This window comes from Lepisosteus platostomus, chromosome 17 (assembly GCF_059453375.1).
Source record: "Lepisosteus platostomus isolate fLepPlt1 chromosome 17, fLepPlt1.hap1, whole genome shotgun sequence".
Taxonomy (NCBI): domain Eukaryota; kingdom Metazoa; phylum Chordata; class Actinopteri; order Semionotiformes; family Lepisosteidae; genus Lepisosteus; species Lepisosteus platostomus.
In genome coordinates, this window is record NC_142627.1 from 11935258 (window position 1) to 11962872 (window position 27615).

The 27615-nt window shown below is 35.2% G+C and overlaps 1 protein-coding gene across 2 annotated transcripts in view; it reads left to right on the plus strand.

Moving 5' to 3' along the window:
* The window catches only part of macrod2 (mono-ADP ribosylhydrolase 2), a 597178-nt gene that overhangs the window by 182180 nt on the left and 387383 nt on the right, over positions 1-27615 (plus strand). For both annotated transcript variants that reach the window (XM_088609520.1, XM_088609521.1), the window contains exon 5: positions 9286-9402. In XM_088609520.1, coding sequence (XP_088465646.1) covers positions 9286-9402 — 117 coding nt within the window. The remainder of the gene's footprint in view (positions 1-9285; positions 9403-27615) is intronic.

A 27615-nucleotide genomic window follows, 5' to 3' on the forward strand; every position in this document is an offset into this window, starting at 1 on the left:
CACAGAAATTGTGTTCTTTCATTAAGCATAATTAAAAGCTTAATAATTGGATCAAAATTAGAATGCAGCAAAACCAAGTGTCCTGCTTTGACCACATGCATGGCATCTGTAATTCTGAAAGTAAGTTTGTTTTAATTGAGTCCTTTGTGGTTGACGGAAATATCTATTTAATGTGAAGTTAACATTGGCTTTATTGTTGAACGAAGCAGCTTTATTGTGATCATTTGTTTATTGTAATTTTTCCAAAACCTAAAATAAAACCAATATCATACAACACTGTAAACCAAATAACACTGCCCCTACCCCAAGTCCCCCAGCCATCAGTGGTGGCTGCACTTTTAGTTTCTTCCAGCGGAGAAGAAGTTAGACAGCTAGGCTAAATGTACCAATACTAATTGTCCCACTCTGTACCCCACTGACCACACTAGTCTTACCTTGCATGGACCTGAAAGAGTTACATATAAATAATATAATGGAAGAAATGGATCCAATGAAGGCCAGAGGAGAAGGAATGGAGAATCCTAATGCAGGGCATGGCAGATCAATTTCTGTCGCTGCAAGCTTCCTGTGCTTTTGTATACAGGGCTTCAGCTTGCAGAGGGTGTTTATGTTTATCATTTGGTTATTAGGATTTTGGAGGCAGAACTGTTGCCTGGGTTTTTATGCAGCCTGTAATAAAATCCTAGAAATAGTGGATTCCCATGCCTGTTTTTGTCCCTGAATTCAAACAGCCCTCCAGGGTGACCCATAGGCATGTATGGCAGAATGGAGTGGTAAGTTTAAAAAGAAAAGAGGACCCAGGAAGCTAATATTGTGATTGCAGTGTCCTCAGACAAGTAAGGATCATTTTCATTAAAAATATCTGCTAGAATGTGGACCACTTTATTACTCCAAATTGAATGAGAGAAAGGAGAATTAGCTGCAAGGATCTTAATGAATCAAATTTTCATTAATTACAATGTCTAAGAGGTATTCCAGAATAAAGAGAAATACTTTCATAATATATAAAGCGAATTGCATTTGTGTTGAAGTGCAATGTAACACATTTCTGCTCCCAAAATGGCTTTGCTGGATTAATGAACACGTATCGGTGCATTCATACTTGAGATATCCAAAAGCAGTTGGGAATCAGTTTTAATTCCCAGTAATATAAGTGCATAAATAGCTAGACTGCATCTGGGCCATTTGTTTCCCGGAGATTGGAGGCTTGTATTGTATGTTATTAATTTGTTTTTGGATTTAGGAAGCTCCTGTTTATGGCGTGAGGGAGCCAAAGTTGAAAGTTCCTGAATTTGTCCAAAGTTCACAGTCACATGGCTTGCCAAAACCTCTAAGATTTTGCAGTATTGTTAACGGTATTCCCTGCACTTCTACTGTGATCAATGAATCCATATTCCACTAGAAGTCATCTGAATGGTCTCCAGCCCCTGAATGTTAGCGTGGGGATAATGATGCAATGTTTCTTTACGGATCTGGAGGACAGTTGTAATCATTTTGAAGATAAACATAATTTGAAGTCAGTTGCCTCAGTAAACATTGCTTTTCTCCATCTATTTCTTCAGTAGTGTGAATCAAGTACATGAGGTGCCAGTTGGGCTGACTTTTTTATGCGCTACTTGTTGGTTCTGTAAACAGATTTCTTAATTCCACCAGTGTTTTGTCGGTGTTTTGTGTCCAAATTGAAGTGTTTTGTTTGTTTTGTAAGCTGAATGAGATCAAGGCAAGAAATGTGTTGTTATGGATAAGTATAGCATAGTGTGGCTCCGGCAACCTGCAGAATTTGCTCCGTTCTTGGGCTAGATTTATTTGACAGTGCACTACTATGCAAAAGGAAACAAAATCCATTTTCCAAAGAGCTTCATGCTGTCCGTGAGAGTTGAACCAAGGTGTACTTTTATGATCTTTGGACGTGAGCCAGAGAGCCTAGAGTTGTTTTACATAATAGATTAGTCTAGAGAATCAATAGTGATGGGAGAGTGCCGTGATGCTTTTAGAGGCAGGATCCCAGGAGCAGAACCAAGGGGCTCAGCGCTACACCTAATGCAGTACTGGGACTGAATGCTGGAGGGAGGTGAGGACTTAACAGTCAGGCTCTCAGTTGGAGTTGCTGTAGGCAAGATGGCGCACCAGTAGGGTGTTGTGGGAACACACAGTGTGAAATGCCAAGGCAAATTACATAGCTTGCGTTTTTAAAATCTATTTTCAGACAAACCTTACATAGATTCATGTATGTGCAGTGCTGTACAAATGCTTTAGTTCCTTTTGGTGGAACATGGAGTGTGAAATGTATTGTGCTTTTTATAGTTTTAATTGAATGTATATATATACTGTATATGTATATACTGTATAGTGTATGAATATACATTCTACAGACAGTTTGAGTTTGTATTCCAAAAATTCGAATGTTTTAAATATAATTGTGATAATTTGGCTTTATATGATTATTCTTTTAATCTGATATAGATATTAATATAACACATGATATGCTCTTTGCTATATGCAGTAGCTTGCAATTAACATACAGATTAAGAAATGCAAATACATTTACAACTTTTATGCCCTAGATTAATGCCAAAAATAGTCACCTCACTTTAGTACACAATTCCTGCATGTGCTGTAATATGTTTCAGGAGATGAGAGACCATGTTTCATTCATGCAGGTATGCTGCCACAAGGATCATGTTTGCCTCCTTTGCAATATAGTTTGATGGATGACCTGCTTCTTCAGGCTGCTTTAGAACACAATACAGGGTTCCTACGCAATTCTGGATATCTGAATTGTTGATGAACCGCATACGTTCATAACTGTTAATGAAGCACATGTTACCTGTGGGACAGATCAGTAGGGACTGTCTTGTGTCTTATAATGAGTTTTGATTAAGCCATGCGAAGTCTCACCAGAAAATTGGTTAACATATTTAGTTTTTTTTTCTGATGCTAACAAGGGACTGTTCCTGACCTGAGCTAGAATGTTTTTAGCTCTGATTTTGTAGTTTTAGGAACAAATCCAAGATATTTGTGAAAGTGACATAAAAAAGAAAACATGATCAAAATATAACATTTTGACCTCTTCCACCTTTAGATGATGGGTTTGAATTCTTCTATGCTTGAAAGTATTTTACATTTTAATAGCAGTAGCATATTTATGGGTATGGGGTCACAGTATGACTTATCCTACAACAACAAGGCATCATTGCTACAGATGCATAACCCCAGCACCACTCTGTATTTAGATTTCCTGTCTATCTACCCTTTATCCAATTCAATTCAGTGCCTGGAATGAGTGGTAAAATATCAAAAATACAATTCCTATGTTATTAACTTGTTTCTCGCAAAACTGTTGTGCTATATGTAAAAATCAGTTAATCAAATTAGTTGTCTAATAGCACAAGTTCCCTGAAGAAAATATTGCAAAAAAAGCTAAGTCTGTATCTTTAAAGTTATAAATGAAGAATTGTTTCCCTGTTGTTGTTGTTTTTCTGTATGCTGTCTACAGATTAATAGAAATGCAATGATTGTTTTTGCTAGCACTGAATATACTTGCTAGGTTATAGTTGAGAGGAATTTCCTGCTGGAGATCTGAGCACGAAACCAGAAACAAAATACTCTGCAATGTAGTATTATATATTTATATCCACTTCTGTATTTTATCCGTTATCTTTGTTAAGACATCTTCATAGATCATGTTGCTTTAAAGATTAGCTGGCACAACCTGAAACTGTGTCCTTTTCCTTTTCGTCTGTTTCTCTATTAATTTTAAACAACTTTCTTCGAATGATCTTCATAGGCATTTATCTGTCTGATAAGATGCCTTATGAATCTATCCTGTGGCAGTATTTTCGCATTCCGCTTGCAAGATTTCGTGCTCCGCTCCTGAAGCTTGTCAGACATACTATTAGGTTACAGTGAGGTTGATGACAAATTGTAATCATTACTTCTCTGGTGGTACAGTAAATGCAAAGTGTTGAATTTCATTGTAGTGTAAAACACTGCTGCTTCATTGTTTAAATGCTATCTGGCATTGCAGTAAATTCACTTAGAGAGCATCATTCCCTTTATTTCTGCAAATACAAGGAAAAAGTGTTTTTTGTGTTAAATAGATAATTCTTCCCCTATGTAGTACTTTCACACACATGCTTATGTATGTGTGTCATTCTATTAAAATCATATTTTTTCTTTCTCATTATATTGTATTACTGAAGAAAGCATGTTCACTTTGATCTGTTTGATATTAACATTCCCATACTTCTGTATATGTTAAAGTATAAACACCAGCAAAAGCTTTATTCAGAGTCGTTCATTAGGGTGGTTGTTTCTGGTGTCTTTTATAGAAGGTGACCATGCTTTAGGTTTGGCTACAGACGTCCTTGAGAGGTAATTAAAACAATTACTTTATCTTATTCTGTGCAGAGTATAATTAGAGCCAAATCTCACAGAACAAGGAGCAAGGAACATCTGTCCCTGAAATCCCATTACATTTTTTAATTTGGTTAACAGTAATTATTTGTTTCACACAGGGTATCATCCATAATTTTGAATGTACTGTACCACCCCTGAAATTTCACAAAATACCTTCTAGATCTTAAACAATATTGTGCAGCTTTTCCACACGTGACCTTCTTTTTTACTCCATTTTTCACATAGCCACACTATTTTGTTGTCACAAATTTGATTGGAGTTTGGAAGAGTTTAAAAATAGAGATAATGAGTGCTAGAGGAAAAGAATACAATTAAAATAATTGCTTTTTCTGTGTCGATGTACATGCCATGCGCTTGTATTAAGTGTTTTAGCTGAATATTATGTGTGAAGTGTACATAGATGTTTAGCAAACACCAAGGCCATTTTCCGACCCAGATTTCCACATCACTGAATTGATCTTTCTGACATTTCAGCAGGATTTCTTTTTTAATGAGTGTGTTTAGATGCCAAGGTAACTGTCACTCAAATAATGTAACTAGTCAATGACTGTCTGGCTTTGCTGTCAGGCGAGATGTAAAACACATGGACATAATGTCTTTTCTTGTTATGGTTATGTAACTGCGCAAACAAAAAGGCACGTTAAAAAGTCTGCGTAATAGAACTGTTAACCATGAGAAGTAGATGAATTAAATGGAGAAGGTTATTACATTGTTATAGATCGTTCAGATTTTAATTATGGTGTGCTCATTCTGTTGATGATAAACTCTGTGGCTGAGGTTTTTCTGAGCCTTAGCTCCCAGAATGTTATTGTGCTTTATTTGATTTTTTACCCTACTTTGAGATACAGTAGTGAGAACATTTACTCTCTAACTTATGTACAGTATTTGTCAACATTATTTGAAATCTTTATTTCCCTGCATTTGTGCCTACTCTGTGCAACTCCATGTTTTTTTTTTCTCCAAACTGTGCGTCATATGGCAGACATCTCCTAGCAGGCAGTGTCTTTCAGACAGTCACATAAAATATTGAGTGTTTCTCAGATAGTTAGTTGCACACATCTAACTGCATGACAAAGTGCCACATGTCTGCGAAGTAAGTAGACAGCATGGGATTCACACCTGTGCTTCATTATTATGGCTTCAGATTAGGTTTCTCCACATCTCTAGTGTGGTTTATATGAATTTACTTAGCTGTGAATAATGGAAGGATGCTATTAATAAACACATAAGCCTTTTCAAAAAAGGGTTATCTTATAACTGTTGCAGTGTACAGTGGTAATAATATCAATTTAATTTTGTTGAAGTTTTTGTTTTGGGAGTCATGCTTTTCAGTTTGGAAAGCCACCAGATCTCAGGTATTTTCAACAAGGAAAGTTACTGTGTTTTCAATAAATGTCTGTAGCCCCATAAATACTACGCAAAACTGCAGTGTTTACAACAGTTTGAGTAATCAACAGTTGTGTTTTATTGGGATTATGGATCCAACCAATTTAGGATCCCCAACTGTCTCTTTGCCTTTGTTTGCAGCAATAGCCCCTGGCGCTGTCCCACAGGGGCAGAGTGAGTCAAGCTCCTCCAACTGCCCCTCTTATTGAGCTGGCACCGTGGAAGTGGCAGGGGGCGCTGTTTCTCTGTGGGCCTGAGGGAGCCCTGGCCAAATAATGCTTTCTGTCCCTAACCCCAGCAGCAGTGAGCCAGATGAATGCTGCTTCTTGTGTAATCCCAGAATCCCAGTTGCTGTCAGCTAGTTACATGACGCAAGTTTGAACTTGAGATGCCATAGAACCCAACCTGGGTTCAGAGTGAGCACCTTTACAGGTTGGGTCTCTTGGTAGCCCCGTATTGTAACTGCTTTCCAAATACTGGACTCGGGGAAAATCATCATCTTTAAGTCGGCCAATCTGAACTTTCTGAGGACTGTAGGAAAGTCTTAGTCATGCTTTTGTGTCTATCAAGCATCTATTGCTGTTGTTTTTCAATACTGTTTCACACTTCTGTTGAAATCAATCTTTATCCATTTGCTTTACTTCATTCCATTCAAGATGATGGATGGACTTGTATTTCTGATGGGGCTTTTTTTTCAAACCAGTTGTTGCTTTGTAGATCTGTAATTATACTTTGAAAAGAGCTGGCTGCAATCTCATGTAAAGCTTGCTGCTGCCCTTTGAAGTCTTATAAAATTGTAAACCTTCCACATAAACCTTATAGGATGAATGCGGTTAATGAGTGTTTTGAGTGTTTTGTGTCATGCTTCATAATGTGAAAAATATTTCACTTATAAAGAATTCAGAGAATGTAATCAGTGGCTTAATACAGACTGTTTCTGTTTTGTCTGTAAATGTGCATTTTCCTGAATAAAGACAAAGGACAAGGTCATTCAAGTTTCAGTCTTAAAAGCAAAAGCTGAAGAAAATTATCTTGGAATCCTACTGAGAAAAAAAAAAGAGAAAGCAGAAGTGTTACATTTTTAATGTACCACTCCAAGCAAGTTACAGGAAAGGCTACAGTTCCTCTACTGTAACCATTCAGAAGCTTAAACTTTTGTTACAGTTTGTATAGTTACTACCACAGCCGTTCTAAAGCTGAGATATGATTATTTTGTTTCTGAACATATCTAGACACTCTTTAAAATCTATAGATGGAGAACTATTAATAGTTCTTCCCTTTCCCTTTCTCCTTGTTAAAAAGGTAACAGATTTTGAAAGCATGAATAATACATTAATATCTGAACTAGTGAGCCAGACTAGTTTTAACTTTGATTAAATAATTATTAGGGATTTCAAATTATTTATTACTCATTGAGAACCACTTAGCGTATAAAAAAAAAGTCATCCTAGAATAAAGGGAGGAGTTGTAAGTTATGTGAGCAATGCACCAGTGTGTTTAAAATGTGGTCTATAAAAAGAATTAAATTACATTGAGCATGACACCTGTAACCATACAATGTAGCCATAATAGTTAATAAGAAGGTTAACTGGGATCTTTGAGTATACGATATTTATGATGCGTCTATAAAAAGGAGCATTGCTACCTTTGGCAGTCTATGGTAAAAAAACAATAGAATTAAAGAGATTTGGCACCCTTTCTTATTTTTGGTAGTTTGATACTGTTATTGCTTACGATGTCTTTCTGTATAGATTCATAATGAACATTAGCTTGTTGAGAAGTGAGAGGAATCCATTCAGCCCATAAGCTCAATAGATCTTTTTCTTTATAGCCTCAAAGCCAGTACTGAGAAATAACCCCCAAAGTAGAAAATCCACAGCAGATACCTGAAATAGACTGGAATTGAACCCAGGAACCCAGAGTTGTGAGATACTGGTGCTGCCCTCCATTCTAATATATTCCCCTTAAGTAGAGGTCTTGGTTAGCTCTGTTAGATTTTTTCTTTATGACAATCCTGACAGCGAGACAACAAGAGAGAATAAAACTAAGTTACAGTCATACAGTATACTGCATAAAGATAGAAAATATGCTTTATGTTGATAGAAATTACACTAATTTTGAAGATAAATATAAAGAAATCTTAAGATCTGTTTTGCAGCAGCAGGTCAAACTTATCAATTGATTATATATTTATGGTGACTGATGGGTAGGTTTAAAGAACACAGCAGCCGTAGTGAGGGAATAGTACAGTAGCCTGATATACACAAGGTCAGCAACAGTTGTTAATGATGTTAAAACTGTTTAAAACGATTTAAAGAAAGGTTATTCTGCATTGCTGCTACCACAGGTGTTTTTTTTTCCTGATCGCCAGTGGAATCCTGCAATTTTACATTTGATTGATAACCAGCTCATAGCAGGGTGTCAGCCTTTGGAGACGAGTAATTTGGATTTCTATCTTTCTGCCTTCTTGTGCAAGATGTGCTATCAATCAACTGGGTCTTCGCTTTAACAAAGTGAAATTAAATCCTTATGAGGTAGGGCTCCCAATGTAGTAACTTCACAAAATATATTGATATTGTTTTTTTGAGAATTATGACTTCAAAATTATATACTGTCTGTATATTTTATACTTAACAAAATCCCTAAATAAAAAATCCCTAAAGCAAAGTTCCTTTGCTTGAAGCCACTTGGATAAAGTTTTTTTTGTACAGAGAAAATGTAAGGAGATTCAATAAGAAATACAAATAAAAAACCCTTTATATTACTTTGATAATATCACCTGGTAGATAAATGTCCCCTTAATTACAGTGATGCAAATATTTTGGAAAGGATTTATCAACATTTAAGAGGGTTAAAGCCCTTGTCTAGTTTCAGTTCAGTGTGCACATAAAACAACAAAAACTGAAAATTGTAATGTGACAATTAAGCCACTTACTATAATTTAGGGGACATAATGATCCTATACGAGATAGAATAAAATGAGAAACATCTGTTCATTATTTTGGCTTCATGATGAAAAATACTAAGAGTTTCAAGTGCTATTCCCCCACCATAGCTGCTATGTTCTAAAAATAATGTGCCATCTCCAGCCTGATGAAGATATAATTAATTGATGTGATTTAACTTACTGCTGCACACATTATCTAAACAGACCTTGTGATTTTTTGTTGTTGTTTTGTTGCGCTGTATTTCCTCATGCCACTCACAGGAACTTTTTTTTACTACCAAAAAGGCTTCTAACTTAGCAGCTATTAAGAAGATGGCAAAAGAGAAAATGAATTGCTAAATTGTTGTAATTGGTTTACAGAAAATCTTTGACCAAGTTCTCTGTTTTTGCATTTTGATACTGTAAATGCCTGTAACAGTTACAATATGGCATGTTACAACAGATCCTTAATGTTCTGGTCTCATTTAAAGCTCCTTAGAGTTTTTGAATGATCTGAATTTCTGAAACCTCTGTTCTGTATTGCTTTGTTTTAGTGGATGGCTGCATACACCGGGCTGCTGGTCCCTGCCTGTTTGATGAGTGCCAAACCCTGAATGGCTGTGATACTGGACAAGCCAAAATCACCAGTGGCTATGATCTGCCTGCAAAGTGTGAGTACAAAAGAACATTGGTTTTTGTCCTATAATTGAAGGATTTATTTTTGTTCAGCTGTCTTTTATTATTGAAGTTTGGCAGCAACTGACCCTGTTAACCACTACCGTCCCGTCTTCAGTTTTTAATGGCCCAGTACAAGGTAGGTCCTCTCCAGTCTCTGATGGCACTGGTCTTCTGGGAGCCTTACTGTGCAAAATGTTATCTGTAAGGATGGGATTTCTATGATTAATTATTGAATTCAGAATCGTGTTGATTTTGGTCAATGAAATTTCACTTGGGGGCTGCACTTTCCAGTCCCAAGTTTTGTCAATGCGTGGCTAATCATGGACGATGTGTTTTTATAACCATAAGGGACGGCAGGCCTGTCATATTAAATGTCTTTGTTGTGAAGTACAAAGTCCTGACTTGCGTACTTATAAAATCATCCATATGTTTCTAGTTAGCTGATTAAAATGAAAAGTAAATGAAGAATGTACTGAAGACGCACAATTTCCAGATAGCTTAGCGGCCAGTGACAATTAATCAACACTGTGGTAACATAAGAAATACAAATCCTGTTTCTTTTGACTGTAATAGAATTCAGTGTTAAAGCAAAGTTGCAATTATTATGTTCCCTTTCATTTTACTGATGAAGGGGAGCAAAATCCTCAAAAGCCTATTATCACCTGATACACGTTCTGAATTTCTTTAGAAACACCTCAGTGTGTCCAATAAAAAAACATCAAAATAGGATAATCCAGTAGTAACAATGTCCTTGGTACAATTCGACTTATCAGTTTGTAGTGCGTATATTTGTGCACATTTGCGGTGTGTGTTTGCCCCAGCTAGAATAAAGCTAATGATATATCTCGGTCTCTGTTTGCTAGCTGAGTGCTATTCGGTGTTCATCTACAGTCAGCCATGGCCTCTCTTGCAATTGCTCAAGAGTCATTACAAGTGATGGGACTGTGTATACAGGTGCTGGTCAGCAGGAGTGGAGTGGGGTAATTACCAGTAATGCACCTGTCACTTTGGAGTTCTGTTTGAAATGCCCTTCCAGGAAAAGCTGGAAAAACAGAATTATCAATGCCTTTTTTTCCATCCAGGTTTGAATAGTGCTTGATACCCCCGTATATAAGTTTGTGTGCATACATCACATAAAGTAACAGGTGGCCACCCATAAATCTTCTCTAGCTTCATGGAGGAGAAATGTTCGTAGAGTTCTCTAAAACTAGATTCTTACTATAAATTACTAGATTCTTATAAAACTAGCAGTTACTATACGTGATTTACTTTGTTTTATGGCAAGCAATTTTGTGTTGTACATACTGTAGGTTTTACATTATTATGCATTCAAATTGTCAATCATCAAATAACGTACTTTGGGTGATAACGATAGGGAGGGTGGCTAAAATTATTACCACATTAATATTTTAACATGCCAAGATCAGATACATTTTCTTTTTTAATGTATATAATATTATTAGAATGTCACTAAGTGCTAAAGCTGTTGAATTATTGATCTTGGGCTTCTCAAAAGATGATGGTACTTAGGAGATTTCTCCAATCCTGTCTCTTCTTTATTCCCAAACATAGAAGTGGTATCTAAAATAGATTATACTGTTCATTGTGTTTGGTAGACTGCTTGATGCATGGTTAGATGTCTTATGCCTTACAGTAATGTGACAGTTTAATAGACCATAATGTCATCTGTTGATAGGGATGCAATTAAACTGAACCAGATGAGGTGCTGTTTTTTTTTGTTTTGCAAATATCAAATTCCCTAAGAGAGAATGTTTCAAAGCAGTGAGGTATGTTGATTGGAAAGTCGGTTTCATGTTTTGATTTTGATGTCTTGCAACTAGGGGGAAAAAAAAGTGTATCTTTGAATTATTACACATAGATTTGCACAAAAAGCCTTTGACACAAAGCTTTGCCTGTCAGTGCTGTCGGTGATCTTGTTGTTGTTGATGCTATTGCTATTAAACATTAACAACTCTGCTGCTTTCTTGAAAAAGTGTGGGTTGAGCCAAAAATAATTTAAAAATTGTCTGAATTCTGAGAAACTGTTTCATGTCTTGCATTATCTTTCTTTCGTGAATGTTGCCTGTGTTTTAACTTGGAAAGTGAATTCCTTTTTCTTTCTCACAGTTGGATGGTAGTTTTTGACTGCTTACACTTTGCACCCATTGTAATCAATCCAATTTTAAGAAACTGGATAAACAACACCATTCATTAAAAAAATAAAACATTTAATGCTCACGTTCCATATACGCTTATCTACCAAATGTATCTTCTAGTTCTTGTATAGTCATCTGTACAGGAGTAAACAGAGATGGTATATTTTTTGGTTAAAAATATCCTGTTTTAATTTGATCATGTAGACCACTGCTTAACCAGAATCCTCCTTTTAATTGTAAAATGTACACACACTGCACAATAGGATCTTTATCAGTGTCTGGAAAAAAATGCTTTTTAAAAGTAATCTATTACAATTACAAGTGCATTTTTCAATGAAAAAAATGGTGGGGAAAATTGCTTTTAAGAAGTAACATACGAAATGAAGGTGCTCTCGTCCTTTAAGTCTCATTATCTATTGTATGTCAAAAGGGAACAGTTTACTTTTCTAAGATTGGGAATGAGATTTTTTTTCTCTCAGTGATAATGGGTACAAATGCATCTTGCCAAGAGGCAGTCTAATATGGAATTATGAAACACACATCCTTCATTTTGTTAATCCATCATTTTACGAAGAAGCCAGTGATATAAATTTCTGTTTCTTTTTGGCTGTCAGATGAAAGTCATTTTAGAATTATTGAAGTAGCTTCTGTTTATTATTTTTTTGTCTCTGCTATTCCTTTTTACTTTTTGAACAAAGAGGTCCATTCTCAGATTTCTGGAGGTATTACATACAAAACCTGTATGATGGTATTCATAATTTTTTTTCATCTTTAGGTTTCAGCATTGTTAAGATACAGTCTCAGATATATTCCTTAAGCATGTCTGTCAATATGTTCTGGTAATCTGCTTTTCAAATAGCCTTTAAAATTTGTACTATTTCTGTTTTACCATGTTTTTTTTCGTCAATGTCAGTGTGTATGAAGCAAAATCAGTTTTAACAGACTACAGTCTGTCTGTGCTGTCATTTTTCGTCTTTCTTTTCCAATTCCATTAGAGATTATGGAATTCATAGCAGCAGATTTTTGGTAAACCTTATACAGTTACTTAATAGATGATAGGGATAGGGATGTTTAAGGGCCTTCTGTAGATATGTTCTTTACTAGTGTGTAGTCAGTTGCCTTTCAGGGAATGTGTATGCAGGCAACAAAGGTTATCCCCCTTTACTGTAAATGTTGAAGTAATGCAGATGGTGGGGAAAAAAATAGCATTAAAGAGTGGTGGTATGATACAGTACATCTTCATTTGTCTCATTTCATTGCTATTAATTTAAGGAAAAACATTGTCTATTGCAGAAATATGAATTTCCATGTCAGTATCTTTAAACTAGAAACTGAAATGCGTCTTAACTGTGTTGCATTAGCAGAACACGTCTGTGTTGTATTGCCAGTTAACTTCAGCATCTCTTGCACAATATCTGTTTATTGTCCTAGTCAAGTATTATTTTGTGGGATTTACCATCTGTTTTTTTTTCCATTCATTAAGAAATCCTGCTGAATCAACACAAGCAGTAATTAGTACGTGTTTAAATGTGCAATGCACAATTCTGTGTTCTTTTATATGCCTAAAACACCCAGGACCCTCATGGAGTGCTAAAGTATATAGATAAAATCCCTATTCGTATTGGTATCTTTCTTCCAAACAGTCTTTTGTTCTTTTAATCTGGTTCATCAACACTGTGTGAGAAGATTAACTAGCCAAAATATGCTTTTATAGTTCACAGTTGCTTAAAAAGATTTAAAATAAGCAGTAACTTATCTATACACTATCCATTTCCCCATTTACTCACTTTTTGAAACAACGTTTGCACAGCCCATCAGTGTTACTTAAAAGATAATACTACAACACCAAGTTAAAAACATGGAAAAGACAAACCAGACAGATCAGTGAAGGGGAGAGGAGACATTTTTCCAAATATTTGCCGTCTTCCAAATTAACTTCAGCTGTTTCTACAGAGCTCTGTGGCTATTTTTTTTGTCCTCCTGATCTACTCTCTCTCTGAAGCTCAAGTCATTCTTCCATTCACCTTAGCCAGATGTGCTAACATCCCAAGATGGTGAGAAAGGGATCTTAAAACTCTCCTCATCCTATAATCCTAAAACGTCTGTCAGTTACCCAAATATCATTGCTCTGCCCAGGAGCAGGAAAGAGAGAGCTCCAATTAAAGAGCACAATGGGTATAAAAGTTGAGAACAACAAATGGATAAACTTATAAAAGTTAACATTGGTCTAAGGAATGCTACAGAAATTGTATAACATGGGCATTTTCACAGTTCATTTACATTTTGCTTCGCTGGTCTCCCAAACTGTGCCAACATACTGTACTATAAAACATCACAGAATCTTTATTCTGGCATTGTAGATGTCACATTCACAAAGACCTTTCTTTTCACGTCCTTGTATTTTTGGCAATACAAGGGATCATAAAACTTCAGGCACTGCTCCGTGTTCTTCACAACACAGCCATGTTGCTTTATGTTTGAGACTACAAGAGACAAATCAGCATACAGATGTATTTCTAGTGCTGCCTGAATGGATGACAGCATGTCACCTTTCATGGGATGGGATCAAGTTCTGCTACTTAGGAAGAGAGAGCAGTAAACACAAATCTAGCATCCTATATATTCTAGTGGTAAAATGGGTAGGGTGTTGCAGCTATGGTATATTTTAAAGTACATGCATAAACACATGTTCCAAATGTTTAATAGGTTGCACTATATGCAGGAAATTGTGTTATTTCCTTTTCCTGAAAGAGGTAGTTTGGTGAAGGTGTACAGATGGTTGAAAAGGAAAATGTGAGGCCTCAAGCGCCTAAACAATCTTGACTGTTTCATGAGCAATAAAGAACCCCGATTGAAGTCACTGTTGCTATGGTTATGCTTGTGATTTTTTTTTTCTGAACTGCCCCACTGAAGCAGCTCTCTCCACACATGCACTATCATGTACAAGAGGATGGCAGGTCCACCCTTGAAAAAGTGACAATATTAATGGCACTGCGCTAAATAACCGATGGTTCATTTATATCAACAAAAAGCATACCTGTACTTTTTCCTTCTCTCTCTGTTTGTCATATCTTGAGCGTACTTTCCCAAACTGTTCTCTGTTGGCTTTTGTAAAATATCTATCTGGCTCTTCTGTAAAGAAAAAGGTTGCCTAAAAAAAAGAAGCTAGAGCCGAGTTACTACATGGTACAGCAATCCAGATCCTCAAGGCAGTGCATATGAATCCACAATATGCAGGCTTTTTTCTTTTCCTTTGAAGCATAGCCTTCCTGTGACTTCTGCGAATGTTGAGTGCTTTTTTTCATGTCCGCTACAGATATTGCAAGCGAGAAATCGAGGTTGTAAACAATAACGAAAGTCAAGGATGAGCTACGAGTCTGGCCAACGACCCACATGGGAGTAGTTAAGTTCTAGCCCTCCAAGTGAAAATGCTCTTTTAAGCAGTTAAAAGGGAAAAAAAAAGTTCTGGAAGAAGAACTGTTGTAAAACAAAAGCAGTTGTTTTCATTTAATACGTTTGCTTTAGGTTAAAGCTGATGGGTTGGCCTCCATATTGCTTTCCTGAAATAATAACACTAGGGTCTGTGACAGGAAATATTTTAAAATAATTAAAGCAGTATATAATAATGTTTATTTGTGTATGCATACTGGAAAGTGTAGTGTGCTTAGGGATTTCAAGTTTTGATATTATGCAGCACTATAGATCCTAAACTGCGGTTTTAATATTAAAAGTGGGTTTAATATTAAAATCAAAGGTTTGTTTCTGTAAAAAAATGTGTATTTTCAGGTTAACTGAAAGTATATGTTCTCTTTTAAAGAACTCATAAATATAGAAAACATTTGATGCTCTGTGATTCAGTAGATCACATTTCAAGCCAAGGGCAGAAATCTCAACAAAGTTATAGACCCACCACTGCTAAATTTTACACTGTAAAATTATCATATTTTCTTTCGTCATAAATTGAGAGATGTAGAATATGATATTACACGATGCATGTTTTAAAAAATATATATATCTTTTAGCTTTTGCTGAAATCAAGTTTTGATGGGGGTAGGGCTAGTGACTACCTAGACAGTGGTACATCACCAGTAACAACTGGGCATCTCATTACTTTTGCCATCTTTCCTGTGAAAATCTACAGCTGCAGGCGCAACATCTCTGTTGTTGGACAGATATATAGATAGGTGCCTGGGGCAAGAACGTCAATGGCAGCTAAATGCTTGTGCTTTTTCATGAATCTATAAAAACATGCTGTGTGCAAGGGCTTGAGAACAAAAACAAAACCCCAAAATAAAACATGTGAGCAAACAAGTGAGTAAACCCAGCCTTTGAATTATGTACAAACACAAAGATGCAGTTCATGCTGTTCTTGTATCAGTCTTCACACAGAGCAGTCCCTGTATTCTCAACATAAAAAAAGCATCACATACCTGTTGTGTTAATCAATTCACTCACTGCAGTATAAATAATCCAGCTCAAATAGTATGTTGTCACCTTACATTTTAACAGCAACCTTGCAGATGTGCGTAATTATAACTGATTCATTTCCATAGTCAGTGCTTTGTGTCTTTTTTCTGTGTTTGAACTACTAAATCAAAGAGTCATGCACATTCTTGTTGTCTCTTTGCTGGTTTAGAATAGTGGTTTAATGTTTCCCTTATTTGCCACAACCAAGAAATTGATTTCATAATATAGTCTTTGTCTTACATATTTAAAAATGTATCCTGTGCTCTATTCCAGCCTGCTCGTTGAAACCTGGGGAAATACTTTATGATTTATGTTTTTGTTAGCATCGATTTGTAAGTTATTATGAATGTATAAATTAATCAAATATGCTTTTAAGTTTTCAGAAATCTCAATTGGTGTGGAAAAGTGTAAAACAGGAGAAAAATAACATTCATTTGGAGATACCACTTGATAAAGTAGCAAACATCTCTATAATTGCTAGGAAATTGGGGTACGAAGCCCGAAGGAAATGTGCATTTTACTTGGAAAAAGTACCGGCACCTAATGGATTAATATTACGTAGCTTATTCCTTTTGGAAGAAAAAAAAGTTTTTATATAGGGCAATACAAAATGACATGTTAAAATGCTGTCATTTTGCAATTTCTTTAATGACAAAAATTATATTCCATAATTTTCCCCATGAGCAGAAAAAGAAATACGACTCTTTATAAAATTGATTGTGCACATCCATACAAATTAAGCGTTTCTAAAAAGGTATGCAGACACATCTGGATTTAATTATTAAAAGCAGTCTGGGAATTATTAAAAAATTACAGCAATTATCCACCTAATATAATGAAAGCTAACTAAATAAAAATAGTATTATGCTATTTAGACTAGGAAATTGTCTATTTGCCCTCAATTTCTATGTAAATAAAATCTCAAGGTTGCTTAATATCATTGGCTTTACTTTTAGGAGATTGTAAAGGTAGAAGATAGATATGTGTGTTTAGAAATGTTTAAGGTTTTCTTTTCATTCAGACAGCCTACAATACAAAAATACATTTTTCATTTTTATATTCTGAGTGTACAAAACAACTACAAAGAAGAACCTTTGTTGGCACAGATGATAACATTTTATTTTTATGTTTATAGTGGCCTGCGGGAGTAAAATATTCAAAGATTCTGAAGTGTTAACACAGAAAGTGGCTTCATTCTGTGTGCTGTTCAATACAGTATCTTCTCCTCATAATTTAATGTTCAATCTATAAGTGTTCTGGGAAATTTTAGATTGGACCCAACCCAACATCTCCATTAACTTATCTTTTACGATAAAGTCATGAATCAGTCTTTGTATTAATTTTACAAACAGGGTTCCTCTATATAGATTTCATTACTGAGTGGAAACTGATGGCTGACATGTTTTTTGAGGTTTTTGACCATACTTGTTTGTTAAATCTGGTTAAAGCTTTTAAATCTGGTTGTGACATTCATAATTTGATATGATTTTTTTTGGTCAAAATGGTCCAAAAAATGTTGCAAAAATATTAATTATTTCACTGTTATACTACTATTTTTTTTTGTACAAGTATAGGGGTTGGTGCAGTTTGATTGATAACTCTCTGATAGGTCCAGCATTTAAGTCTCATTGATGCTGGATGTGCTTAAATAGCTTACAGTATGTGCCAATGTTGGCGATTAATCAACGCTAATTTTCTTTGCTGACTTTTGCAGTATGTTACTTCAGAGATGTTTCCCACGTTAATTATTACCCGCCAGTGAGATAATGTCCCTGTTTTGTTTAATCCTGTTGTACTTTACCTGCTCTGCATTACATTTTTTCCTGCCCTTGAGACTTATTCAGTATTCAAGGCAAAAATGTGTTTACACTATAAAACTAGGAAAGAAAAAATAGAATTGTTTCTTAATGTGCAAGTGTCTGCTACAGTATGTAAGATACCCTAGCTAAATTTTAACAGTAAAAATTATATGATTTTATCATATGAAATAAGCTGTAGAATAATAAACTGAAGGCATTTTTGAGGTAGAACTTGTGCTCAGTTGTATGAATAGCAACTGGTGCTTTATATTTGGGGTTCAAATAAAAACTCGGAGCAGGCATTAGGATAGCAGTTTGCACTATTGTGAATTGACTGTTGTAGTTTTCTTTGCAGCATGAACTGTTAAAGCCCTGAGGTCTGATTGTGAATGTAAGAATCCCAAAGGGAGTTTTAAGTCTGACAGGAATGAATCCTATGTTTTGACTCTCAGGTTTCTCCTAAAATCACAGATTTAATTTTGTTGACTTCAGTGATGCTTAAAGGGACCGAAGTTCTTAAAAACAAAGTTATTTCCTGTTCTTAAGATTATAAATAAGAAATAAAATAATACGGTATTTTCATCTTTCAGTTTTAATAAATTAAACATTCTTATTCTATTAAATTGCAGTTTAAAAAAACGTTCATATATATGTGGAACTAACAACTCTGTAATTACACTCTTTATTTTTTTTCAATTCAACTTTTGATTAGATTGGATTTTGAAATCAGGCAGCATGATCTGATAATTGCTAATTTTTACTTTCATTTTTTTATCAAACGTAGACTAGAACATATCACAGAAGGATAAACAACTCAAAATTGTACTTAAACTTTAAAAACAAATTCCTAGTTTTTGTCTGATTATTTTGTTAGCTGTGTAGACTTTTCTTATGTCACTTATTTAAAAACATGTATAAATTAACATCGGTTGATTTTGGTAGTAACTCATTATATGTATATATGTAAATTGAATATGTACAGTAGAGTGTTCTATTTTATTACTAACTTGTTCATATTTGGAAAGGTTTTAGAAGTGCCCTGCTGATATGAGATCCAGTGCTGCATTCTTGTTTGCCAGCATTAAAAAAAAAGTTCTTGCAGATGTTGAATAAATATCAGCCAGTCAACATTATGTGTGGGAGGCCAGGCTGATGGATGGACAGAAGCAATTAAACTGTACGTTTCAGACTGCCAAAATCAACGTTTCAGTCTGGGTGCTGTTTTTTAAGCAGATGTAGAGAATCAAATGTTTGCTTTGTGTGACCCCAGTCTTTGCCTTATTCCTGCAAACCCAGATCTGAGAAAACCTTTGAAGTTTAATGAAAAAAAATTGTGTGGAAATACTGTGGACAGAGTGGTTTATGTGTCTTGTCAGTTAAGAGTTTAATAATTTATGTTTTATTTTTCTTATTTTTGTAAGATTCCACTCACTAGAAACTGTTCAACCATAGCATCTTGATGTTTGCATCTTCAGGATTGCACGATTGGTCACAGTATGGTGTTTGTGGAGCCTGGTCTCAAGCTAAGCACCTTTAAAACGTTAAATGACTTTTTTTTTTCTTTTGGCAGAGGAGCATGAGCACTTCCAGGCTAAAATATTGAAAATCCTAGAAAAGTGCATAATGCAAAGATAACATGAAAAATTTTTAATGCCCCCTAAATCTTGCAAAAAGTTGCCATTAATCATGAGAAGTGACTGTCGCTGAGGATTTCCTTAATTTATGCACATTTAATAGCTCTTCCTCCACTTTCTGGCATTTTTGGAAACAGATGTACTAAGAATATATAGCATGTTCACAATATTAACATAATTATATTATTGTTAATAATATGTATTATATATTACAATAATATCTATCCGATTATTATTATTAGGGCTATTGACTTTGGTAATTAAAAGTCACAGTCTTTTGTAGTTGGTACAGTGGATGGTAGACTGTTTCCCCCTGTAACTGCTGACAGTTACGAAACTAATGAAATGAAGTTCTGATTTTCAGATCTTTCCTGAGCAACGTTTGCTTACCTTCTCATATTTCAACTTCCACATAAAACTACCTTTAGTGAACAAAGAGTAATAGTTTATTTTTCCATACCTACCTAATCTCTTGCAAGACTTACACAGTCTGGGATTTACAGTTCAGCTCCTTTCACAAATCCTAAAAAGCACAGTACACAAGTTAGTGAAGAAAATAAAGTTAGTGAAGATAAAAAAGACTCGCTGGGAAAAAAAACCCAACTTTAAATGCAGTTGAATCTGTGATTTCTTTTGGGAGGATGCTCCAGAATTAGGGGCAGAGAAACAAAAGGCCTCATCACCCACAGTGTAGATGAAGAGTGGGTTCACATAGCTGCTTCTGGTCTACTGAGAGAGAATCTCATGCCGTGGAGTAAAAGGCTAAAGTCTGCTGGATATGGGGAAGGCTAGTCAAATAGAGCCTTGATATGATTACTTGTGTGTGACCTATTTTAGCTATTCTAGTTACATATTGTAGTTTAAATGTAGTTTAAGAGACTCCTGCAAGTAGGGCATTGTAATGAACAATCCTAGAAAAAACCAAATGCATGAATCAGTGTTTCAGCTACAGGCACAGAAATATAGAATGCTACCTGGCAACATTTCTCAAATTGAAAAACAGAGCCTTAACAGTATTCAGCACATGAGATTCAAAAGTCAATAGGAGATCAACGATCACCCCCAGATTTATTTGGATCAAAACTCAAGCAGAACTGACAAAGGCGGAAGTATCAGCTTCATGTAACTGATAAGAATAACTCAATAATCTCAGTCTAATCACTGTCTCATCACAATTAAGATGCAGCTGTCATTCAAGCTTTTATATCATCAGTGCTCTTGGAACACTACCTTGGTATCAGGTTTTGTGTGGACATTCAGTAGATCTGGGTATAATTTGTATAGAAATGGCAGCTTATTGGCTGCTGCAGCAAATCGTCTCCCACTTCCCTGTTAGGGTAAAAAGCACTGCTGTTATAATACTGAGCAGCAGATATTGTATGTTCATGATCATACAAATCAGTCTTTCATAATTCAACAGACTATGGCTTTTTAGATTGGGTTTTAAAATGTCTTTACATTGAAGTTAACATATTTTAAACCTTTACCAAACTAAATATTATAAACATAAAAATATTTTATTACTATTTCTTGCTTTGAAGGCAATTGATATGTTAAAAGCACAATTTATTTTATTTTGATGATCACTAAAAATGATCAGATCAGCTGCTCCTGTGTTATGAAATGAGACACTGAGGGTAAACAGCAGAATTATTTTTTTTACACCAGTCTTCGATCGTTCTAGAAATTGTGAAGCAATGTGATTACCTGTAATGGACCTACTGTACAGTATTTACTTTTTTATCTAGGTTTATCTACAGACTTGTAAGAACACATATGATTTGGGTTTAAAAATAATTGCTTTCCATATGTTCCATATTTTGAATCAACGAATTCTCATACACAATTGATTTATATACAAGAGCCCAAGAATTAATCAAAGATATTATTCAAAAGTAGCCATAATGTTCTTGCTATCCTGGTTGAGAAAATTCAGCAGGTTTTTTATTGTAAAGTAGGAAATGCCAAGGCATTCTTGTTTTTGTGTTTTATGTACCTTATTGCAGAGGATAATTTTTGTAGGCTTTTTAAATTTTTTGGAAGTGTGGTAATTTGATATGCTTTTACAAATATTTCTTGTAAAAAAGTCTAAAGCTCATTAGTACACATTTTGCTTCATCACATTTAAAACAGTCAGGCATAAGAGGTCTTTCTAAACCATAACACATAAAATAATAAGATTTATTCATTTAATTGTGAAGTGTAGATAATATTTATATTGTACAGTGATTGGTTCTCCAGACTTTGCTTTTCTTTTTTTGCATTTTCATCTGATTCTTGCTCTCAATGATTTGTGCAATATCACCTCTATCTTTAGTAGTGTTTAGTAGTTTGACTTATCACAGTACACCCTGTTATCCATGTAATATCAGAGAAGTTACAAAATCCCGATTGCTTTGTAATCTAGAACTGAAGTACAATTGACTTGTAATTCGTTTTTAAGTGTTTTACAATTGAGAACTCAACAGATTGATGGTCCCTTCTTTTGACTGCAATTTTGGACACTTCTTATTCTTGTGACAGCAGAGATAAGAACATAAGAAAGGCTACACAAGAGATGAGGCTATTTGGCCTATGTCCTTTAGTTACTAGTAACTAATCTATCTGAGGATCTCATCCATCAGTTTCTTGAAATAAGCCAGGGTAACAGCTTAGACAACATGGCCTGGCAGCTTGTTCCAGGGTCTCTCAGCTCTCCCTCCCTGTAAAAAAAAAAACTGCCTCCTGTTCTTAGTGTTAAATGTTCTTGCCTGGAGTGTCTTCTTGTGTCCTCTGGTTTGTGTTTAACTGCTGATTCTGAAGATGTGTTTGACTTTGTCAATGCCTTTGAGGATTTTGAATACTTGAATCAGGTCCCCCTGTAGTCTTCTCTGTTCCAGCTAAAAATATTCCGTTCTTTTAGCATGTTCAGTGTAGGGCATTCCAGTAGGTCCGGGAATGTATCTGGTCACTCTTCTTTGGACTGATTCCAGAGCAATAATATCCCATATCAAAGCTGGTAGGAATTTGACAGCACTTTTTTTTGCTTTAAATCATGTCACACTTTAGCTAATCTCTGCACCTGGACCTTTTTCTTGTTTCTTTGTTGGGAGTAGTATACACCAAGAATAGCCTTCACATTTTATAGACTCCACTTTGTTTTCTTGTTTTCAGATTTTTGCACCTTTGCAAATGTTTACGACTAAATCAGGATTATATCTATGTAAGAATGGCAAGAATACATGTACTGTGCTTGTATGCAATACAATAAAAATATTTGCTAAATATTTTTTTTTCTGGTTAAACTTCCGAAAGGATTATCCTGCTTGGTCTAAGTTGCTTAAATCAGCGGTTTGTCAGAGTGGTGTGGAAAATTATTTTTGATCCAAAATTGTAGGCTGCAAGTGACTTGTTGGAATGTGAATTGTAGCTCATTTTACATAAATATATCCACGTTAGACATCTGTATATGCCGGTACAATAAAATAAATCATTCCTTTTGTGTTCCCAAGCCTTATTTTTAAAATCTGTTCTTGTGACACTTAGAGCTGGCATCCTTTCTGTTGGTATTTTACTGTTGTCTTCTGCTTGACCTATGAGTAATGTAAAGAATGTGAGCATGGAGACAGTGAGAATGCATGCATGTAACATTGCTGCCCCTTAAAAATAGGATAGACATACTCTGATATACAATTGTAAACTTAACAATATTCTTTGTACTTGGTTACAGAAAACAGTAACAGAAAATCTAAGTGATGTAACATGATGTAACATTTTAGCAAATGCAGAAGAGCTACTTCAGTTGCTGTTGACTAGATTTGGTTTCTGTTTTCAGTTTTATAGGTCAGAATGGTTTAAAAATAAGAGAATGTGTTAAACTGTGATGTTTCTTAAAAAGCAATCCACGTGTGCAGTTAGTCAGAATAAGTGGAAGCCAGAACAAAAAAATTGAATTTCATTCTTTTTTTAAATACAAAACCTCACTGACATCTACAAATACAACATTGATTTTTCTGCTTTATGGGAGGTGGGATTTTCCTTTTCCAGTTTACTAAAGAAAACATTAGTGTTTACAGAGCTAAGCCAAGGTGTGGTAGTAGCTAACGCTCAATAATCTTGCTCAGTCAGTAATAAATCAAAATGCTTGAGTCATGAAAGAAGATAGTGTTTTAGTCCCTAATTTTACAAAGGAGAAATGGAAGAAAATAGATGCAATTTTATGTTAAAATAATTAATTTCAGTGTACCACAAGGTTATGTGGCCTTTGAGATTCCACTGTATATTTCAGGAATGTATTTATACTACTCTGTGTATATAAGGGATTAAGAATCTTGACAAAGAGGTTTTCCACACTGTCATTGACTGAGCATACTGGACAAATAGCTCTTTTTCACATAAGAATATAAGATGTGCTAGTAGTGTATCAATCCCAAAATCCCACTCAGAATGTCAGCTTATTTGTCTTCCAACTGATTGGTAGTATTTAGACATTATTATTATAATATTACACATTGGGAAAAAATGCTCTTTTTTTTTACAATGTAGTTATAAAAAAAGCATATTCTTTGTGCTGAAGTCTCTAGTCCCAGACACAGCACAGCAGAAGAGATATTTGTACAATTTTGTAAGCATGAACGGTGTCCAACTGTTCTTCAGAAATCCTAGAACAAAGCTGTGTTTAGTCATTTAGATTCTACAATTATTTTTGTCTTCGGATAAAAAAAATATAACCCAGTATTTCTTGGTTAACTTTGTAATAACTGCATATCTGCTGGCTGAATAATTAATTTTAGCATTCAGGTGCCAAATGTTTTTACTAAGCACATCTATAAAGTGTACAACATTTAGGATTGCGCATATATTATTTTAAAATATTAATGCTGCGCTCATTATTGTTTTTGGTTTCTAAAAGACCTGGTCTTAAAATGGCAAAAATAATTTCAGTAATAGTGAGAGTAGCAATATTAAAATCAATCATATTTTTATGCAGGAAATTACAAGAAAGAGAAACTCCTCATCAGTTCACTTTACATCACCAGGGAATTACTGATAAGAATGACTGGCTACTGTGTTTTTTAATACATGCAAACCTTTCATCTGAGGACATTCCAAAAAATTAAGGTAAATAATCAAAAAGCAAGGAGTGTCACATTTGTGTGTACCGTAATTTATCAGAAGTGACATACTGCTGCTGGCCTGTTACTAATGAAAACATTTTTAATCGAATTCTGCATTATTACCATGTATAGTTTAAAATGTTGCAAAGAAGCACAAGTTTAATTTTAATAGTCCGTTTAAAAGAATCAGCAGGTGTTTTTATTCTTTGTTCACCTTTTTTTTTCCTCTTTGTTGACCGTGATCTGTCAGGAGATCCAGCCACAGGAGGGTGATCTTAATTAGGGAATTTTGATTAAATACAGATTCAGTAATTATATGACATCAGCTGCCACACTGTCATAATAGTGAAAAATAGTGATTTGTCACAGGGAACATAGGGGAAAGCCATTACAAGAAAAAAATGAAAAGTGGTTAAATCTGAAGAGCTGAGCAGAAAATAGGGTACAGTCAGCGCAAATTACTGACACAATGGATTCTGAAAGATTGCTAGAAATGTACTGTCTTAGCATTTGTAGCATTATAGAGAGGTGTAATTTAAATGCAATTTTGCCAACCTCAATGAAGGTTGTTACACAGTGGTGGGAACCCAAGAGCTCAACTAGTTACTGGTCAGCCACATGTGTGGACTTCCAAGATGGGTGCAGCTTTGCTCTCTTTCCACTTCTATGAAGCTCCGCTCTGTTGTAACCCATTTTCTAGATTTTTCTTTTACGAGAGGTTTCCTTGCCATCTGTGTACAGAAGGTTGAGTATGAGATTGTCATTTTGGTGCGTCAGAAAAAAAAATGGCAGCTCGCGGCATGACAGCACTATGCGGTAGCCAAGGTTCATGAAAGAGACGGGTTATTCAGGTCAGGAGTGATGGTTCTTGCTGCGAAAAGGACCTTTCATGGCACCATGGGTGACTGCCATAGCAAGTGTCACCATCCTGTGATTTAAACACATACTTAGTTCTCAAGCACTTAAAAAAACAGCAACTGTGTGACTTGACTTTATTTTGCTCCATTTGTGCCTTCTTTCACCAAGTGCAACAAAATTGCAACAAAACTTTCTGAGGGATTTCTGAGACTCTTTTAAAAGCCTCAAAGGGACAGCTTTGGCATGCAATTTCAATTTCTGACCCAAGGAATACAAAGGTAGGTGATCAGACAAGTGTAAGAGTGGAGACTGTTATCATAGACAGCACTTGTTTCTCGTTGTTTTGAAATTCAGTGCATGCTTGGGTTCTTTATTTTCATACCGCATTGCTGATGCAGTGCACTTCAAATTAAATTTGTTATCCTAATAGTGATTTAGGTGGCACAGTAATATAACTCCAGTAAACAATAAAGGTAATTTCATGTCTTTTCAACGGTTCATGGCAGATTAAAAGTCAGTCATAGCTCAGCTGGAGTACTGCTTGAAAAAAAAATATTAGTGTGGATAGTTATTGAAATATTTGCAGTGGTATGCAGAGTCATCTAATGGTGTACTTGTTACCTGGCACCTTGGATAACTTCAGTCAACACAGCCACCTTTCAACAGCTATAAAATCACTAACTAAAATAAATGGCATCTGATGATTTCCCTTTAAGTGTTCCATGTGGTAATGTCAAATTCAGTTTTGTGCCTCATCCACCTTCATCACTTTGTCGATTGTCCTCTCTTTACTGGGTATAATCTATACTTTTCATGTCTTGTCTTCAATCTGGTCTCCGTGGTGAAAGGTATGAATGCTCTACTACGGAACTTTCCCCACAGGGGACAGAAACGTGTGATGTGGTGATATTTTTGCTGCCTCTATACATTCCTGGGCTTGCACATTTTCACTGGAAAAATTAATATGCAAATAACATTAAAAATATGTGAGCAAATTAATCCATCACCCTTTATAATGGAGTATTTGCTTACAATTACTGCATTCAAGTGGAGTAGTAGGTGACAAAAGGATGTGTGCCTGCTGTATCACTTTCTTAGCTCTTAGCTTTAAACAAATGTTGTATCCTAGAGGTAGGCTTCAGTTACAGTATGTGCTGTATTATATTGTTTAATTAACAAGGCGTGCACAAAGTATATAATTGTCAATTAACTATTAAAAAACAAATTGAGGTTAGTCCAAGGCATAAGAACAAGTTTGTTTTATTGTCTCTTCATTAACATTTATCTGGAACAACTAGTGTAGTTTTTTTCAGTTGCCGTTTAAGTAAAAGGAAGCAGAGAGACCAACTTTATGACTGCTGCCAGGGTGTTTTATGTCTAATTGCATCTGAATGCTCAGTGTTGTATTTTCTTTATCCTTTATGTTTCTTTCATTACATTACTCAGGGTTCTTAAATTAATCTTGGTACTCATTAGATGTTTACAGAGAGTACAGTATAGAATCTCTCCTATTCTTTGCCAACATTAGCTCTCTTGAAAGAATAGGAATGTGTGCAGCAGGCACAGTGTTTAACACTTTGATTCAGTGTTCTGCTTCAATGACATGACAATGTGACCTACCTTATCCTGAGGCACTGTTTCTGGAGTAGTTTCAGGTTTAATGCTCTCAGTAATGTTGTTGATTTTGACTTGCACTGCTGTCTTCAAATACCATTAACTTTCTAATAAAAGCTCACATGGCTAACAATAAACCCTAATGGACAACCTGGATAGTGTAGTTCAGCTTTGACTTAACTCATGGATAAGAGAGTCACTTAATTTGAGAATGTTCATTGTGAAATCATTAGATTAATAAATCTATAGATAACAATATAAGTCTTTACATTCGCAACACTTAGGTGTTCCGAGTCTTCTCTTAGCTTAAAACACTCCTTGATGGATTCAAATACCATTTTTCTTTGGTAGTTGAATACTGAGGAATATATGAAGCAACATTTTCATATGAAAGTTAACAATAGTCTGTCTTTATTTTCACATATTCACTTTACTTCAATGAGGACCTTAAATAGAGAAACTAACCAAACTTGTGAAATGTCTTTTATCTGCAGCAAATGACAAGAAGAAGTTTAACTAGTCTCTGACTCTAGTTCTGACTTAGTCTAGGGTTGTGCTTCCTCCCAATCACAAAACAAGATA